We start from the raw sequence: 20572 nt of genomic DNA, 5'->3' as shown, positions 1-20572 counted from the left end.
TGTGAATCTCATATGAGGACTAACTCTGCCATTCCTTCTTTCAATCTGTCCTTTAACAATAATTTTCATGAGGCCATTGTCTCTCATGATGTGGCTTATGAAATGTCACACCTTCTACCTAAGTTTTCAGAAGTCTTCTCTCCCACTCCTCTGCATTACTCACATGATTTATTTAGCTGATCTTCATCATTCTTCTGTAAAGCCACATTTTTAAGGCTTTCAACCTTGGTTTCTCCGTATCATAATGCCTCACTACCATAAAAAAGTGTTCTCCAAATGAAAGGTCTAATGAAATGCTTCCTTACTTCATCCATTACCTGTACTCCCAGATGTTAAAAAGACTCCTTTTTTGTGGAATAACCTTTTTGTTTGGGCTAATATCCTTACTATAGTTCCTTATTTCTTTGAGAAGTAAATGGTTTTAAGAGGCAGACAGTGGTTTCAATTCAAAATTAGCAGTGCCAGAACCCGCTTTCCTTACCTTTTTTTAACAAGTGAAATATTAGTGATTTTTTTATTTCAAGTTACCTCTTCTTTTTTATATATATTTTTCTGCTATGAATGTACCTAAATATTAGAAATTTTGAGGCTCCAAAATTGATAAAAGAGTTCTTTGACTGTTTACGTCTTTACTTAACTATAGTGACATGCCACCACTGGTGGCAGATCCATGTTGTGTTGGTGTTCTTCCATTTCAAATCGACACAGCAAAAACCAATTTTCAACCTGAGGAACTGAAAATGTTTGTAGTAATTCTTTTTCTAAGTGGGCATAATGCGGTTCCCAGTAAAACTCACTATTGTGAGGCAACACTAGATACCAGAAATGAGCTCTCAGATTTTCATAAAATTTCATGTATTTATTGCACATTAAAAGAGAACAAAAATTACCAAATTACAGAATTTTTGCTCGAGTTACATAATAGTCAGCCTGATCAGAGTTTCATAGGCAAAATTCTTGCAATTCTTATACAGGGCTGCAGCACCATTAGAGAAGTAGTAGGTACTACACATATTTGGGTGTTATGTGGAAGTGGGATTTAATAAAGTAATCAAGAGTCGCTGATAAAGATGAGCACTAGCTGTATCATGTTTAAGGCATTTTGATATTATAACAAAGAAAATGTCATCAGCAGTGTGGTATCCCTAAGCCATTATGTGTTGGCGGCACAGGTTGCTGTTTTGTTTTACGGAGCGTGTTTGTCTATTGTTTTGTATGAGAAGTCGGTCAGAATAAAAGTGCTGATAACAGAACCACGTTGTCCGTGAAGTTCGTAATTTATCCCCTCAAAGCTGTGAATCCTCGAAGACACGACATTGGCGACGAGATTAATCGAACATGAGTGTATTGTTAGATTTGGGACATTGTTAGTTACCTAATTGTTTGATATTTTATGCGTCAACTGTGAAAAAACACGTGTGTGACAATGGCGGTCAATTTCAAGACGGACGATCTTGAGAAATTTAATCCCCACGAGCAGACTGTCGACGAGTGGTTGGAACGATTGGATGTTTATTTGAGCTTAATGAATGTGACTGAACAACGGGACAAAATTAGTGCGCTGCTTCACTTCAGTGGCCCCAAAGTATATACCGTACTGCACCAAGCCTGTTTGCCCATTAAGCCTGCAGAGAAGACTTTTGATGAACTGTGCAACATTTTCTGGGCAAATTATGAGTCCCAGCCCCTTTCCAGGTCCTATTGGCGCAAACTGGCTATTCGTGTTCAGCATCCGAGTGAATCAGTGACTCAATTTGCAAATGCACTGTGTGTTCTTGTCAGCAAATGTGATTACCCTAATGCTTATTTGGAAACTGTGTTGGTGGACACGTTTACGCGTAATGTTAGAAGTGCCAAGTTAAAGGCAAAATTTGATAAGGCCAAGGCTGACGACATCACTACGCTTTCCAAGTGTTTGGAGCTAGAAAGATTGTTCGAGAGCTTTGAGGAAGCCAAGCAGAGCCGGGCTACGGACATAGTGTGTAAGACGTCCAGCAGGGCGCGTGTTCCCTTTGTGAGGGGGCGTGGAGCTTCCCAGCTCTACAGCCGAGGTGGCGCGCAGAATCGTGGCGGCTTTAGTCAGCGCGGGGGTCATGGTGGATATGAACCGCAACAACCTAGGGATCCAGGAGAGAGGAGTTCTCAACCATCGCAGCAATCTAGAGGAAGGGCCAATGGAGGGTCCGTGCGGTGCTATGCCTGTGGCGATGAGGGCCAAAAATCGTTCAACTACCGGTTCAAGAGTTATACTTGTAATATGTGTCACCGCCAGGGGCACATTAAGAAGGCATGTTCCGTGTCCAGGACCAAAGCTGTGGTGGATGATGAGCTGCAGCAAAGTGATGAAGTCGAGGATTTGAGCCACTTACAAGATGAAGTTTACATCTCGAAGAAGGTGTTGTCCCACTATGTAGAGTGTAAGAGGATTCGTGAAGTCAGTGTTGGTAACGGTGATAGGTGTTGGGAAAATGTGTGTGCTGACGAGGTTGATGTAGAGTTTGAGGCTACAAAATTGTCTATGGGTATTCAAAGTGAAATGCAAATATGTGAAGGCCATGAGGGAAATATTAGTGATGTTATATTTCTTCTTGTCCTGTAATTTGTTTTCCGCTGTTTATTGTTCCAAAGAAGGATAATTATGTAAGTGAGGGGTTTTGTGGTATCCCTAAGCCATTTTGTGTTGGCGGCACAGGTTGCTGTTTTGTTTTACGGAGCGTGTTTGCCTATTGTTTTGTATGAGAAGTCGGTCAGAATAAAAGTGCTGATAACAGAACCACGTTGTCCCTGGAGTTCGTAATTTATCCCCTCAAAGCTGTGAATCCTCAAAGACACGACACACAGATGGATTTCTGGATGTCTATAATAAACAAAAAATGGATGAATGGTCCCCTGTGCATAGTTCCAATGAATCCCCTGCACCTCATCCAGCAGGACTAATTGCATAATTTTTTGTTTGTAAGTTGGAGAATTCAAAAAATTGAAAATGAATTTTGGGGCCTCAAGTATGACAAAATTATAAATCATTGAAAAGTTTGCTTCAAGGCCTTTCAGAAATTATCCAGTTCACTGTCAAACCTTTATTATAACTGAAGTTATAGCCGTTTTTGTCAGGAGGGTTGGTAAAACTTTCTGCACATTTTAAGAACTTCAAGTGGCCATTTCGTGTTGTTTGCGCTAAAATTCTATAAATTTTGTATTTTTCTCTCTCTCATGTGCAATGGACTTAGCAAATTTGATGAAAATAAAACAGAGTCAGGTGACCAGAGAAGAAGACGACTGTCTGTGTGTGTCAATAAAGGGCAGGAAAAAAGGGGGTTGCAAATTTTCTCTCCTTTTAAAGGGGAGGCATTAGAGGAGATGTGTATTACTTAAATGGACATTTTGTTTACACATTTGTAACAATAAGCTGCTGAGTGGGGCATGTACACTCTCACAGGATTGTGGCAGCTATGATTAATTCTTTAATACTTGTAATCATTGGAACCCATTGGTTTTAGGTCACATTTATTGAAATATGTACTTTAAAATAGTCAGCTTTCGGGCAAGACTTTGAACTGTGCATAAAATACTTTTGATAGAAACGGAGCTTTTATACCTCATGCATTTCTCTTGTAGGCACTACTTCGGTATTATAAAAAATCATTTACTTTCAGAACTCATCTTTCCTCTATATTATTTCCAAAATTATTGTACCTATTTCACCAGTTCTTTTTAAGGGATTTTTAAACTGAAGTCATCTGTCAGTCTGATGAACTTACATATTGTAAATTAAAAAATAAATTCTTACCCTTCAAGCTTTTAATCTTTTTGTAGGAAAAGTCAATAGGAGGGCCTGCACAAATTTCTTTGAGTATTTCTTCGGGATCATTTCTCTTCTTTTCCTCCTTTACTCTTTTCTTATCGCACTTCATCATTCACCTGAAAGAAGTAGAATTGATAGTTATCAAAGTATTACCAGAAGGACATTTTGTTATTCTCAAAAAAGCTGTGGATATGAAAATTTGGATTGATTCAAAACTATTCCACAATACGACTGAGGAGCGGTACTATTCTCAAAACGCCATTAAGAGTTTCTGTTAATATTAAATTTGAAATATTTTATGCCGTCTTGTACTCCCAGTTCTCACTAAACCGTAGCAACCAACCATCAAACACTCGTCCGCCATGGAAACACCCTCAATGCTCAAGGTAGTTGAAGGGTGCGTTCCAAATCGCGCATCAGCGCTTGACGGCTTGACCTTGATGCCACCATCCTTAGCCTACGTCATTGATATATTTATGATATTTATAATCAAGGAGGTTCTAAACATACTTTGCTGTGTATTTACAACCTCAATGTATATAACGAAGAACACCAAGGAGGTAGATATTAAATTATATTATTGATATTTACAACCTCCTCGTATATAACGTAGGCAACGCACCATCCCACGTACCGTTCCGAAATTCAAGGGCATGCGCTCAAAGCACGTGTTAATTCAATATGTGTTGTTACTATGATGACGGAAAAAGATTAATGAATATTGATATAAAAACTTGTGGATGAATCTTAATCACAAAAATTCGTAAGTCATAACTGGAAACCTCTAGACTGATCAAACTGGTGGGAATTTATTCAGTTAACTCCGAAAACGGTCTGCGACAAGGAGGCGTGTAGTGTATTGCATATCTCATTCTCAGCCATCAGTAAGTTTTACCAATCAAATTGTTTTGGTGAGATGACTTTTACGATCAATATAATGAAGGTAATAATAATATTTATTTGCCCAGATTTATCTGCAAAACATCAATTTGTGTTTTCCGAAAAGACTCGGTGTAAAGTTGGAACCCCTTATTCGCCAATTGGCGCCGCGCGTAACTTACTTCATTTCTTTTAACCAATCCCGGATTTATTGCAGCGTAGCCTACGTTATATACAAGGCCGTCCAACGTCGGGAAAAGGCTGGGACAGCGCACGTAGTTGAGTCTTCGGCCGGTAGAGGCGCTCTTTTGAGAACATGAATTACATGAGATCTTACGGGAAATAGCAACGGAAATGATGAAATTACGTTATTTTTATCTTAAGAGAGGCTCTAAATTCTTTCTAATACTTGTAAATCTACATAATACCCAGCAAGCCACCTTTAGGGTGTTTGGCAGGGGAAAATAATGAAGAATGAGAAAAAGCGAGGATATTTATTTTAAGGAGGTCTCGAGAAAATTAGTCCTAAGGCGATTGGTTTTGGACCCTATTGCAAAATATTTTTCGATGGAAATGATTACTCACTAACCAAAACTTACCAAATATACAAGAATTGCCACGAGAAAAAAATCTCCTGAACCGGGAATCGAACTGCGGTCATACCGCCATGCGCGTCTTTAGGGCAGGGTTGAGACTCTTAACCGGTCGTGAAGGGGCCATAACTAGGACTTTTTTCAGGGGGTGCAACGATCAGTTTGCCACTAACCCTCCCGTGATCCCCTTCTCTCTTCCACCCCTAAAATATAATACCTCTGTAATCCATTTTTTTTATTGTGCGTTAGTTGAAATTACTCGCCGTATGTATGCTGTGAAGAACTTTTATTAATATTAGTTTAAATGATTTTTAATTATTTTGCCTAACTAATTTAATTATGAAAGTTAAATAACTTTTCTAATAAATGTTTCAAAATTTTCTGCTCCCCTCTCTGAAATCTTCGCCAGAGGCACACGCCCCCCTGCAACGCCCTAGCTCCAGGGTTCGGGGATTTTGAAAGTTAGGATTTTCCAGACTCAAAAACGGCTGTTTTAGACTAATTCATTGATAAAAAAGACACTATATTATGCAGGCGTAGTAGATCGTTTTACCAATGCCAAAGCGTTAAAATAGGCCCTATAAGGTTAAAAATAATTTGTATTTTGACTCGTTATAGTTGGTAAATTTGCCGGAAAATTTTGCTATCTGCTTTACGTCAAAGTAGTGACATATGAAAATTTCAATTTTTATCTATAGCGTATGTTACGACTCCTAAGCATCTCCCCTCCCCATGGATCCGCCACTCTCATCTTGTACCATGAGCCTCGGAACAATTTCCATGGGAATCAAAGAAAGTCTGCTCAGTGGCCTGGAAATCCAAGATCACAGCCTCGATTCCCGGTTCAGGGGAATATTTTCTCATGGGAAATTCATGGATATATCACCGCCGTTCACGCAGCAGGTTGATTGCGTGAATCGTTCAGGGGCAAGGGGGTCGAACCGATTCTCACCCAATCTCACGTGGAGGGGAGGGGGGTCCTGGCAAGTATCACGTCATTTTTTCCGCAAGAAACAGCGTAAAATTGTAAGAAAACTGGGTGGAATTGAGCAAAACGTGTTCCTCTATTAAACTAGTTAAATTATATTTTTTGTGGGAATTTTCACAGATGGCCAACGTTCATTCAGAAGACAGTATTCCATTGCGCCTTGTGACCCCATTTCGGCCTCTATTCCTTAGCTACGATTCTAGTCACACCCTTGAGAACATGAGAAATCAGTTTCTTGACCGTAGACTGACATGACGGAGTAAACGTTTCCAGTGACTTCGTCAAGTTACTCTACCGACAGCAGGAAAACAGTGAAAACATGTCAAGAACTTGAATTTCAAAACTTTTTACCTCTCTGCGATAGAGTAAATGACTCTGAAGATTGCAAATCACTGTTGCTTATCAGGAAACTCAATGACATTTCTAAGGGCCATGAAACTCCTGCAACGCAACCGGAAGATCTTCTCGAGATATTAAGTAGACCTAGTCCAGGTAAGGTTACTGAAAAAGTGTTTGTCGACTGATTAATTATTTGATAGTTAATTAATTATTATTAACAAATTTCCCCAAGTGACCATCGCTTATATATTTGAAATATATATGAGAGAAGCTGCAGTAGCTTTCGTGGCGGGTTACCTAGTCCGAATCGCAGAGGAGAGAACTGAATGTATAGGGTGTCTGGAACCTCTCGCCGCATGTCAAAAAAGTGCTCCCTCACTGTTATTAGTGAATCATTTGAATAGATCATAGATAGATTGTTATCCTAGCAAAAACTTTACATATTTCTCAGTGTAAGCAGTGCGCAAACTTGACAGCAAAATTTTATATTCGGGCAGTACTCTTTCTGCAACGCCAGCTACTTGAAGAGCAATTACTGACATTCATTTTACCAAGATTTCTGAAGGAATTTGCTTGTAAACAATGCACAAACCCGGTATTGCTTCGTATAATATTACAAAAAATTTTTAGGCCACTTCTGGACAATTATGCTAAAATGAAACGGACACTGTAACATGGAAGAAGTAACAGCACCTGCGTTTAAAAAAATATCACTTTGTCGGAAATACCCATAATTTTGAAAACATTATTCCGTGAAAAATACCAAAAAATAAAGGCCAAAATTAAATAAATATGGTAAATGTTAGCATAATCACGAAAAGAGAACTAATTTTGACAAAAATCGCGTCTGTTTCAAATGTTCGCCATTCATTCCCATACGAATTTTGTTCTCAAAACAGCGCCAGCGGCGAAAATTGGAACTAACTCCAGACATGCTCATTCTGGCCGTTTTAGGCTCACGTTGGACGGCCTTATGAATAACGTAGGCTACGATTGCAGTGACCCATTTAGAAAGCGTTCGAGCATGATTTCGATGGAATCTGTGGATTATAAGAAGAATTTGGATGAATCGCGTTTTTGAAAGAGGTGAAATATTCAAGCGGATTTCGCATTGTTGCCTTTATACGGTCAAAACTATGTGTTAAGGCCCGTTTACACGATATATTAACGTCATTAACACGTACGAGTTTATGTACAGTTTGCGTGAATGATTTTTGTGGACCGGAACGGAACATGTACGAATGCATGAACCAAATTAGAACAGGTTCTATTTTCTGTGCATTCATTTGCACAAGTTGGGTGGTTACACGGTGCATTTTGGCGTTCATTCTCGCGTTCATACATTTAGACTTTAACCCGTACGTGTTAATGTACCGTGTAAACAGGCCTTTAGATTGGTGTATGAATGAAGGTTTCATCGTCCAAAATCGAAGTCAAATTGTTTTTTTCTGTAAAATTATAAATTTCTTATTAATTATTTCTTTTTGGTGTAAGCAGGGGCGGATCCAGGATTTGTTTCTGGGGGGGGGGGGGCGCCCAAGCAAGGCCGTGTCCAGGATTTTGTTCTGGGGGGGGGCACAAGGATACCTCGTTATACAAAATGAACACAATGATAATGGGACTTTACTAAAATCTTCCATAATTTTTAAGGTTCTGGGGGGGGGGGGGGCACGTGCCCCCCCCTAGATCCGCCTATGAGTGTAAGTGCAAACAAAATTATGTATTTTAATTGTATTTTTCAGTAATTTTACATATTTTTCAATAGTTTTACGTGCGCCAACCAGGGGGTCCAACAAACGGAACGTTTCCGGATATAGATAATAATATCCAGAAAAATAAACGCACTACTAAATATTTACGTACCTTTATATGACCTCTGTAGTCACTGGTTTCAGAAAAAATTAATATTTTCTTTACATGTACGCTTATGGTAAATTGACGAAGCGGGGCCCGGTATGATGGCCAAATGCGTAAGAGTACTGTTAGGGCTGGCTTCACGTCATAGCGCTTATGCCCCCTCCAGGGACCTCTATGGTTCCAACTACGGTCAGGCCAACTCATCATTCTCAACCAGCGTAAGATGACGTCAGAAGATCCGGGACATGCTCGTAAAAGCCAAAGATCCGATGGGCTTGAAGACACCTGGCGTTTACCAAGTCCCATTTGGGTGCGGGAAGATATACAATAGTGAGACGGGCGGCACTAAAGGTACGCGGATCAAGGAGCACAAGTGTCACCTCTGCTTAGGGCGGCCCGAAAAGTCATCCATCGCAGAGCATTGGATGGATTGCAGAAATACAGTTGAGTTCGACAACACCTAGATGCTCTGCAGATCCAATGGTTTTTGGGATCGACTTATCAAAGAGGCATTTGAAATTAGACTGGCCCAAAACACAGTCAAAAGAAATACCGGATATGCATTGAGCAACACCTGGAAACTTGTGCTTAAAACATTCAAAATGGCTAGGCAAAATCATCACCAATATGCCAGCCAATCAGAGTGTGCCGTTGATGACAGCCAATCAGCAGTCACTTGACCACGAGCATGACTGTATATAAGCAAGGAAAAATCTCACTTGACACTCACAGCCCTGAGGATGATTGCCGAGTGGGACTACGAAACTTCGGCAGTTATGCAGTTTCTAACCCAGTGGCGATACCAAGAACATTTTACGAAATCTATTCACCAGGGAAGCACTAAGTCTGTCTTCACTCTATTTCAGCATTAAAACACATTGCCTTGCATTTGAGTACTCTGGGTCATTTCAGTGAACACTATAGTGCGGGGATGATCAGGCGCACAGTAAATAAATGCAATCACTAATAATGTTGGTTTATTTCGGTATTTGAGTGGTACAGACAAGCTCTATGGTATCGACTCAAAAGACTCTTCGCATCCGGACTGTCCCCTCTTCTTTCCTCTGCAGCATCCTCTCCACCCAACGCCCTCTCGTGGCAGTTGGTGGAAAAATAGTTGAAATGTCTTTTGCTGGTCCGCCACAAAACCCCCTTTGGCAGTAGTGGAGCATGCCTTGAGATATAAGTAAACAGAACACACAAAAAACATATGGTACTCAACAACTCATCCCCATTGCCAGGGATACCCAAAGATACACTGGTTGAAAAAGCTAAGTAACCAAAAAGAAAATAGAATGCTCAAAGTTATTTGCCTTGTCATAAATGTTACCCTTACATAAAGAAATGAAAAACGATCAGATAAAAGAGATAGGAAAAACAAACATAATAGCAAATATACATAAGTGAACTGTGTTCATGCCCAACAAAATCATCTGCATTAATAATAAACACAAATAGACACTAAATAAAGAATGAAATATCAGAGATTTATCACTTGTTATCGTTGGTATTCGCAATATATAATCAGTTAAATGCTGTGGAAATGGCACCCATCTCCCAGTACGTCGGATAGGAACTTGTGGCACTATTGTGTCACTCGCAGATTCACTAGGGGAGGGACTGCTGACAGGTGGAATACTTGGAGGTAAACTAAATGGCAAAGATATGTGGGTGTCACTAAAGGGTGTATCTGTGACTGTGTCATCCTCTACAAATGCAGGTTTCAGTCGATCCACTGAAACTACCACTTCACGCCCATGCACACTGATTGTAAAAGTTTTTTTTTAATCACGATTGATTACACGAAATGGGCCATCGTAAGGTGAAGCATGCACTATGTCATTTCTCAAGAAAACATGTGAGGATGTTTGCAAATCTTTAAAAACAAAAACATTGTGTGTGGCTTGCTGAGGACGGAACTTGCTTATATACCCACGTAGGGAAGTAACATAGTCTGCATCAGCGGTTACCTCATTATGTGATTGAGAAAGGAATTCCACAGGCAGTCTTAAGGGCTGACCATACAGCACCTCAGCAGGTGTGCCATGCAGGTCCTCTTTCCAGGTTGCTCGCATTCCCAGAAGTACAGTAGCTAGATCCTCATACCACTGCTGATCAGAGTGGCAGCGTAGGGCGGCCTCCAGCTGACGATGGAACCGTTCCACCATCCCATTAGCTGCAGGATGGTAAGTCGTAGTCCTCAGGTGGTTCGTGCCAGTGCGTTTCATCAACCCATGGAACAGGCTGCTCTGAAATTGCCTCCCCTGGTCGATTGTGATGTGGAGAGGCATACCTAACCGAGATATCCACTCCTGAAAGAACAGCCTGGCCGTTGTGTCAGCAGAGGCATCCACTAGTGGATAGGCTTCAGGCTAACGGCTGAAATGAGCCACATAAGTCAACAAAACGAAACCCTTGGCTGCTAGGGAGAGGACCAACAATATCAATATGAACATGCTGAAACTTTGCACTTGTCGGAGGGAAATCACCCAAAGGGGAAAGGACATGTCGCGTCACCTTGTTTTTCTGACACTGCAGACACGAACGGACCCAATTACGACAATCTTTTTCTCATGGATGGCCACACAAAACGTTCTGCAACCATCTGTGTTGTTTGTCGAACTCCAGGATGAGAAAGGATGTGGAAGGATGCAAACACTTGCCTTCGGAAAGGTGATGTGACAAATGGCCGAGCATTTTTGGTGGAAAGGTCAAATATAAGGGGCTTCTCTAATCCTGGAAGTAGAATTTCCTTGAACACAAGCTAGGAGTGTTGGAAAGAATCGGACAGCTCTTTGTCATGTAACTGGGAATCAGCCAATGATGCAAAATTAATGGGACCAGGTATTTCCTCCACTCGAGACATCGCGTCAGCAACGGTATTGTCCTTCCCAGGAACAGACAACAGAAATGGTGAAATTAGGAACTGCGCGCAGATCCGACAACTGCTGGTCTTCCGCTCTTCATTTAGCCCTAAGACTGGTGATGAGTGGCGTGAGTTTGTGTGGAGAATACTGTGGGTTGAACGCCAGGGCCATACACGACCGCTATCCCGTGCCACACATAGAGGATTTCGTGCTCGGTTTGTGTGGTAAAGCTGTGTTTTCCAAAATTGATTTCGTGCGGGCATTTAATCAAATTCACGTGAACAGTGACGATGTCCCAAAAACAACAATCATAACTCCTTTCAGTTTGTTCGAATTTCCAGTGATGACTTTTGGGCTAAAAAATGCAGCACAGACCTTCCAAAGATTTATTGCTGAAGTGTTGAAAGGACAGAATTTCTGCTATGCTTACATGGACGATGTATTGGTTGCCTCTGTCAATGAACTAGAGCATGAGCGCCATTTATGAGTGTTGTTTGGCTGTTTGCGTGACTTCGGTGTTGTAATTAAATGTGCTAAATGCGTATTTGGTGTTGCCGAGGTGCAGTTTCTTGGGAGTTCCGTATCCAAGGATGGGATGAAACACCTAGCAGATAAAGTGGAGCAATCAATTGATGCCAATTCTGTCCAGGTAAATCGCATGGTCACGCGAAAGAACAGCAAGGCCTCCACTTCGGTAGGAGAACCTCAAAAATATGTGAAAAAGACAATGTGACTAGACAGTGAGAAATTTGTGAGGACTTTCAATATCATGCATGTAAATATTCAGTGTGTCAGGAACAAAATTTCTGAATTGGAAATACTGCTAGACCACTATCAACCTGATTTTCTGTGTTTACGTGGACATTGGCTTATGTAAACCTGGAATTACCATCCTTTAAACTCGCTGATTACAGGGCTCTTGATGTGTTCTGCCAAACTAACTACAAAATGGTGGTGTCATGCTGCTTTCTAAGGATGTATTTGAGTACTCTTTTAATGTTATTCCTTATAAACATTTGCTAGATGAGCGCAATTTTGAATGTTCGGTGATGAATGTTGCTATCAACAAATTTTTTGTGACCCTCTGTTCCTTAGGACAAATTTGTGAGTCTTTTAGAAGTTATAGTTGCTATGTAACCTAATGGTATGATAATTATTGCTGGTGATCTTAACATTGGGTGCGTTCATCCAGGCTAGCACTGAGCTAGCGAACAGCACTTCTCGGGATTGAACGCTCTGCTGAGGAGTTCACTACCTCCAGCTGAGGCCATTTTCAACAGTGAAAATTTCCTATGCTCGCAGACTTAGCGGTGATCCCTGATTGGTTTCTACAGCGTGTTTACTGCAGACGAGGTTATTCGAACGAGGTGATTCGAGGTTTTTGTTGTTGAAAGGGAAACTACACACTTTTTAAAAAGTAATATGAGGGTGCACCAGCAATAATTATCATACCATTGGGTTACATAACAAGGGTGATAGACATGACATTAACTCCTACTGCCCAATTTCTCTGCTGAACCAATTCAGCAAAATATTTGAGAAGGCATTCTAAGTTAGGCTAATTTCTTACCTGGAGGCTAACAATGTCCTTTCTCCATCCTGGCATCGTTTTGGGAAATATAAATCCACATCTACTGCAACCTGTTAGCTAATAAACCAGACTCTGAATACACTAGATAACAAAATGGAAGTAGCTGCAATGTTTTTAGATTTTTCAAAAGCTTTTGACAGTGTGGACCATCAATTTCTTCTCAAGAAACTTAACAGGGTGGGTATTTGAGGACCTAATGCTTGGGTTGAATCCTACCTGTCAGATAGAATTCAACATGTTGTTATCTTGGTAAATGGTGCAAATTTTGTTTCTCCGGGTAAGATCCCAATTCGAGGTTGTTCCTCAAGGCTCTGTCCTTGGGCCTGTCTTGTTTAATAATAATAATAATTATAATAATAATAATTTATTTCACCGATTGGCAAGAGTACAATTGCATGGCTACATCATAAAAAAGCTAATACAAATATCAAATAAAAATACAATGATGATGTGTCATCAAGATTTACAATTTACATGGAAACAATAAAAATAATTTTTCTAAATACATAAGAATTGATGAAAATAATAAGTACAATACAATAGTATGGACAAAATAAGATGTCACAACTAGCATCATGGAGATTATCATAATTACAAATTATCTTCCATATATTCGGAAATGCTGTAATAGCACTTTTTAGAGAGAAGGAGTTTCAGCTTGTTCTTAAATACATAAATTGAGGTGCAATCTTTTATTTCGTCAGGGATTTTGTTAAATATAGCAGAGGCTGAATGCCTGGGACCCTTTAAACAGAGGGAGCTGGAGTACTGCTTGTGGTGTATATTATTACTTGATCTTGTGTGGTGATGGTGGAAGGTGGCATTAGAAGGAAATTTATCAAGGTTTGCTTTAATAAAGTTGGCACATGTCAGGATATAGAGAGAAGGGAGTGTTAGGATTTTTGATGCAGCAAAGAGGGGCTTGCCAGGGGTGCGGATAGGAACTTGATGCATAGTCTTAATTGCCTTTTTCTGAGCAGAAAAGGCTTTTTTGGCAGCAGTTGAATTTCCCCAAAGCAATATTCCATAGGAAATATGAGCATGTACTTTGGCATAATAAACCATTTTCAGGGTTTCAAATGACACAATAGGAGATAATTTCCTGATCATATAAGTACCCACAGAAATTTTATTGATTATGGCCTGAATATGAGGATACCAATCGAGGCCATCTGATATTAGGAACCCCAGGAACTTTGTTGAAGTTACATTTGTGGAGTGATTAATATTATTAATATGAGGGAGAAGAACTCTCTTGTTAGAGCTTTTAATGAGAATTGTATGAAGAGAGTTTTATCTTCATTAATAATGAGGTTGTTGTTTTTACACCACTGATGCATTTCCTTAATGGTCAAATTAGTGATGTCCACCAAATGTTGAGCACTTTTGGCTGTGACAATGGTGGAGGTGTCATCTGCATAAAGAATGGTTCTACCATGTGACAAGTGATTCGGAAGGTCATTAATAAAAAGTAAAAAAAGCAGTGGACCAAGGAGAGATCCTTGAGGTACACCTCTGGTTAGTTTCAAGGGACCAGATTTTATAGTTGAGGATCCATATGGATAACAAACAACTTGTTGTCTGTCACTTAAGTAGGACATAATCCATTTTAGGGCAGGACCAGTGATGCCAAGAGTGATGAGCTTGTTTTTTAGGATACTATGATCAATTAGGTCAAAGGCCTTAGTTAAGTCAAAGAAAATTCCTACAGTTAGGAGTTTGTCATTTAGGCCAAGTAAGATGTTATCAACTAGCTCAAAAGAGGCAGAGATAGTGGATTTGCCAGGTCTAAAACCATGCTGGTTGTCACAGAGTAAGTTGCAAGATAGTAAATAGCCCAGCAGTCGTGTATAAAATAATTTTTCAAATAGCTTGGAGAAAACTGACAAAATAGATATTGGTCTATTTCGTACATTAATGATCTAGTAAAAAGTTTTCAAAGTAAAAATGGTGCTACCCACCGTATTAGATGCTGATGTCACCAACATTGTTCTCACAGCACCAACTTTCGAACAATTGAAAGATAAATGTAAACAGGTGAGCCATACCTCAGTTACCTAGTGTCATCAAAATTTTCTAGATTTAAACATAGGAAAGTCTCACTTAATTTACTTTGCAAATAAAAATAAAGCAAGTAAAGCACTTCCCATTGAAGGTGATCCCACAGGTACAAAATACCAAATTTCTGGGCTTTAATGCCAATTTTCAAATTTGTTGGGATGAGCATATAAATACTTTAGCTTGTAAGTTAAGCTCAGCCTGCTATTTAATTAGATCCAATAGACCCACTGTTTCTGTTGAAGTCCTTCAGGGACTATACTATGGAGAATTTTATTCCCAGATAGCCTACAGTATAATTTTTTGGGGCTCATCCACCCATTTTCAGAATTTAGAAAAGAGCCATTCGGCTCATGACTTTTTCGAAGCATAATGCCCCTTGCCGTCCCCTGTTCAAAAAAACTGAATTATTACCAGTGCCATGTGTATAAATTTTTCATTTACTTGTATATTCTTAAAGAAATCTATCCCATTATGTTAAGAATGGTGATGTTCACCATCATTCTACCAAACAAGTTGATCAGCTGCACATTTCATATGTGCACTATTTCATATATGTAAGAATACATGTGCTGGTCCAAACTATATGGGCCTTCAATTCTATAATAAATTTTTGGTTGACCTTAAGGCACCAATAAGTGTAACTGCTTTTAAGACCAACCTCCTAAAATATCTCAAACTAAAAATGTAGTACTCTATTGATGAATTTCTAAACAAAGTTTCTGGTATAGCTTGCAGTTGATGATCTCTCTCCCCAGGAGTGATGAGACCAGCTGGATCTTAACAGAAGACATCTGGTAACATTTAGAAGGGTTTAGTTGAGACACTCAGCTGTACCATTCTGTTGAGTCAAACAACGCAGCAGAAATAGCTTAGAGAATTCTACTCGAGCCAAAGTAGATGTATGGAATCCACCATTTTTGTATGGCAGTGACAGATTGGGTGCAGCAGATAAAGAGGGAGGATTTGAGGGAGAATTCAAACTTTAGAAATATGTATGTACTAAAATAAATTTATATTTTGAAATCTGTTTCTTTGAGTTTTTGATATTGACATCATGATATTGTAACGTCTGATTTTTTGAAGTTGTTATTTTGGTTGTGAAGGGTTTGTTTGGGAGAGGGGATTGTTGGGAGAGATGTGAAAAAGGAGAGGTATTGTGGAGAGAATTGAAGTAAATAAAAAAGGTTATGAAAATTAATCGTCTTACGTTACAGACGTAAGTGTGAGCCCACGTTTTTCTGGCGACGAGGATGGGATGTTTGACACAGGTTTGGAAAAATTAGCCTGAGTGAAATTGAGAAGACGCAGCGGCCGGGTTGAGCGTTGGAACGGTTGCTGGTTCGAGGAAGCGGACTGGAGATGGTATTTGCTTCAAGGAAGGACGCACATTGAGAAGTTGGAGCTGCAAGCAAAGACGACTTTGTGTTTTTCGGAAGAAGTGGAAGTTTAATTCGCTGGTGTGGCGTTTTTGCTTCGGGAAAGGTGAGTACCCTTTTTGCCGGATGGTGTGAGCATACTGGGTGCTGTTTCTGACTTCCTCATTTTAGTGAGTTGTTTAGGTGATAGATTTGCAGAAAAACTTAAACAATGTCGTATTTGGCTAGAGTCCCTAAAGATGTTTTGTGCAAAATCGCATATGAAGTAGGAGCTGACGTGGGGAGGGAAGCTAGAGTCGTAGAGTACAAACAAGCGATACTAAAAAGTAAAGATTATGATGAGGAATTTGTTAAAGAGATGCTGAAGTTTTTGACTGAAGAGAAAAGATTGGAACGGGAACGAGAGGCAGAAGAGAGAAGATTAGAACGGGAAGCGGAAGAGAGAAGATTGGAACGAGAAGACGCTGAAAGACAGAGAAGATTTCAGTTAGAAATGGAGAAACTAAAATTTTCACAAACCAATTTAAACCGCGAGTGTGATGGATTGGAGACGGAGACCGCTCAGAGGACACTGCCGAAAATAGATATAACTCGGCTTATGGATAAATTTGATCCTCACGGGGAAAACATTAGTTTATATCTTGAACGTTTTGAAAGGCAGGCAGATAGGGCCGGTATTCCGGAACACCAATTAGTATTTTACTTGACGGGATTACTATCAAACGAGATTAATGATATAATTTCTCGAGAACCTAGGGAAAAAGCTGATAGTTATGAATTTGTGAAAAATTTACTGCTTAAGAAATACAAATTGAGCTCAGAAATGTTCAGACAGTTATTTTACGAGCAGTCCAAATCAAATGGTATGGCGTGGAGTGATGTAGTATATAAAATGACTAATTATTTCCAAGGATGGATTGACGGGATGGATATAATTTCTTTTGAGGAGTTAAAAGGACTGATGGTGACTGATCAGATGAAAAGAAAAGTACCCATAGAGGTGCGAGATCTCCTGATAGACGAATGGCCAAATTTTAAGGATCCGAATGTATTGGCTGAGAAGTTGGATAGTTTTGATGCTATTAGAGAAAGCATGGGACGGAAAACCACGGATCATTACATTAAGGATCAACAAAATAAAAGGATCCAGTTTACAAAGCCGGAGACTGTTTCTGTAAATTCTGATGAAGAAAGGCGTGACTTGGCTATGGAAAAGATGCCTAAATCATCGTCTTCGGGGCTTAATTTCGAAAAGAGGTTTCAACCCAAGTGCTACGGGTGTGGTTCCACTCAACATTTTCTCGCAAATTGCCCAAAGAAAAAACTAAGGATAACGAAGAAAAAGAATTCGTTGGTTCTTTAAAAAATGAAAATAATAAAAATATGTTTGGCAAATACTTGACAGAGGGAATGGTAAATGGGTATTCAATGAAGATATTACGAGATACAGGTGCAACAATCGATGTAGTGGCTCAGAAATATGTTGCCCCACACATGTATACAGGAGAAACTGTTTGGATACAGCAAGCTTTAGAAGTACGCGATCGTTTTCTTCCTATAGCAGAAGTAGAAGTAATTGGAGAGTTCGGTCGAGTATTTGGGAAGGCTGTGGTAGTACAGAATGATTTGGATCGCGGTGTATATATTTTGGGAAATACCACCGCAGAACTAATTGAAAAATCTCAATTAGAGCAACAAGAAAAACATTGGATAAATACGTTGCAGACTCGAGCGGCAAAGAGAAGAGGTGAATTAGAAGCGGAACGAATAAAACATATGGAAGAAGGGAAAAATAAGGAATCTTCAGAGGAAATAGGCGATAGAGACTCAAATCAAGAAGGAGGATGCCGGTTTGAAGTCGGCAGAACGCCGAAAGAGGCGAATAGCGTGATCTCAATAAGACAAGATGAATTAATTGAAGCACAGAAAAATGACTCATCGCTACAGGAATGTTTTCGGGAATTAAAACCCGCAGGGGCAGAGAGCAAGAATGAAGAAGGATTTTTTCTTAGAAACAAAGTGCTTGTTCTGAGAAGAAAGGATAAGTTAAACGAAATGAAGAATTTAGTTGTAATACCTACCAGGGGCGGATCCAGGATTTCTTTCTGGGAGGGGCACAAGCAAGGCCGTATCCAGGATTTTGGTTAGGGGGGGGCACAAGAATACGTTGTCATACAAAACGAACGAAATGATAATGGGACCGTATTAAAAATCTAGCATATTTTTAAGGGTCTGGGGGGGGCACGTGCCCCCGTGCCCCCCCCCTGGATCCGCCTATGATACCAACACAGTATAGATTTCAGAATTTACAACTACGCCATGAGACAACGCTAGCCCATTTAGGTGTTACAAAATCAAAAAGTCAACTAGCGCGTTATTTTTATTGGCCAAAGTGGTATGTTGACCTGGAAAATTACATACGAACGTGCGATGCATGTCAAAAGGCTGGGAAGGGAGGTGACAGAAAGAAAGCTCCCTTAACCATTGTTCCATCTATGTCAGAAGTTTTCTATCGAATTAACATCGATACTTGTGGACCACTACCAGAAACTAGTTCAGGAAAGAGGTATATTTTGTCGGCGATATGCGTGTCTTCGAGATTTCCCGAAGCAATAGCGATTGAGGATATTTCTTCACCAACAATTGTGGAGGTATTAATTGACTTATTTTGTCGAATAGGCTTCCCACATGAAGTTCAGTCGGACCGTGGAACGTCTTTTACCAGTGAGCTGACTACAAGTTTCTTTAACAAGTGTGGTATTGGTATTGTATATTCATCTATTCAACATCCTGAGTCTAATCCGGTTGAAAGAATGCACCGAACACTCAAAAAGGTTTTAAGAGCTATGAGTGTAGATTTCGGAAACGAATGGGACAAATATCTGCCGGCTGCCTTATTTGCATTGAGGACCACTACACATGAAAGTCTTGGATTTGCACCAGCCGAATTGGTATACGGAAAAAACTTACGTACCCCATTAACGTTGATACAAGAAAAATGGTTGGAAGAGAATCCGGAGGAACAATCAGTGGTGGAGTATGTAATGTTTGGAAGGAAATTTCTTAGCTTTTCTACAAAAACCATGTTGAAAACCGGTGGAGTATGTGTTTAATTTGTTGAATAAACTCAGAGTTACACGTGAACTGGCAGTGGAGAAAATGGAGGAGGAGAAGCTTAAAAGGAAAATATATTATGACCGTCATGCAACTCACAGAAGTTTTGAAACGGGGGATTCAGTTCTGGTATTAATGCCGGGAAGGAAGAACAAATTATCTGTACAATGGATGGGTCCTGGTGTTATTGAGAAGAAGCTCTCCGACACAAACTACGTGGTCAGCTTGCCTGGGCGACGGGCAAAATCTCAAGTATTCCACGTGAATATGATAAAAAAATACCATAAAAGAGAAACGATGGAGGTGATAGTAAATTTTTTATCACAAGCCCCTGACAGTGAAACGAAGATTGTTCAGGACAACAACCCCAAAGATCTAGAATGGATCAAAGCAAGTTCATTACCTGATCGTTTAAATTTTTCTCAAATTAGTAGTCTTAGGGAATTGTTGAAGATGTATGCAGAAATATTTACGGATAAACCCGGTATTACAGATATAATACAGCATGACATCGAGTTAGTCGATTCAGAGAAGGTGCAAATCAAGCCATATCGTTTGTCACCACGGCAAACGGAGATTTTGGAGAAGGAGGTGAAAAAGATGGTGGATATGGGAATAGTCACAGAGAGCCCTTCCGAATACACATCTCCAATGATTTTGGTGGAAGTGCCGGGGAAAGACCCAAGACCATTTGTGGATTATCGAAGATTGAACAAAAAAATTAAAACACAGTATTTTCCGGTACCTAACGTAGAGGAATGCGTGGAGCGAGTAGCTCGAGCTAAGTACATAACCTTGTTTGATTTAACTAAGGGTTACTGGCAGATTCCCATGACTGCAAGTATTTACGCTGCATTTATAACCAGTTTTGGAACTTTTAGACCATTACGAATGACCTTTGGATTGAAAAATGCTCCACATGACTTTTGCCGTTTAATGACTGAAGTACTTAGAGGATTAGAGAAATTTGCTGTGCCATATATTGATGATGTAGCTGTATTTTCAGAAACTTGGGATGAACATTTGAAACATCTTGAAGCAGTAATGACTAGAATCAAAGCTGCAAATTTAACAATAAAACCAGGAAAATGTAGACTCGCTCAGC

The 20572-nt window shown here is 39.8% G+C and overlaps 1 protein-coding gene and 1 long non-coding RNA gene across 2 annotated transcripts; one reads left to right on the top strand and one right to left on the bottom strand.

Annotated features, from left to right (window-relative positions):
- Window positions 1-10242: 10242 nt before the first annotated feature.
- Window positions 10243-10749, bottom strand: LOC124165847. The gene has a single exon (XM_046543374.1). It carries the CDS (start codon window positions 10747-10749, stop codon window positions 10243-10245), a length of 507 nt encoding a protein of 168 aa, XP_046399330.1.
- A 2814-nt stretch (window positions 10750-13563) lies between these two features.
- LOC124165463 lies at window positions 13564-16004 on the top strand. The gene is made up of 2 exons (XR_006866235.1): window positions 13564-14953; window positions 15733-16004. It is a non-coding gene; the product is annotated as an uncharacterized LOC124165463 (long non-coding RNA).
- Window positions 16005-20572: the final 4568 nt, after the last annotated feature.

This window comes from Ischnura elegans, chromosome 9 (assembly GCF_921293095.1).
Source record: "Ischnura elegans chromosome 9, ioIscEleg1.1, whole genome shotgun sequence".
Taxonomy (NCBI): domain Eukaryota; kingdom Metazoa; phylum Arthropoda; class Insecta; order Odonata; family Coenagrionidae; genus Ischnura; species Ischnura elegans.
The sequence above is the reverse complement of the archived record's forward strand: the minus strand, read 5'-3'. Positions and strand labels throughout refer to the sequence as shown.

Excerpts from the sequence above, each read along its gene's own strand:
- LOC124165847 (XM_046543374.1), bottom strand. The coding sequence starts at position 10,749 with ATGCCTCTCCACATCACAATCGACCAGGGGAGGCAATTTCAGAGCAGC.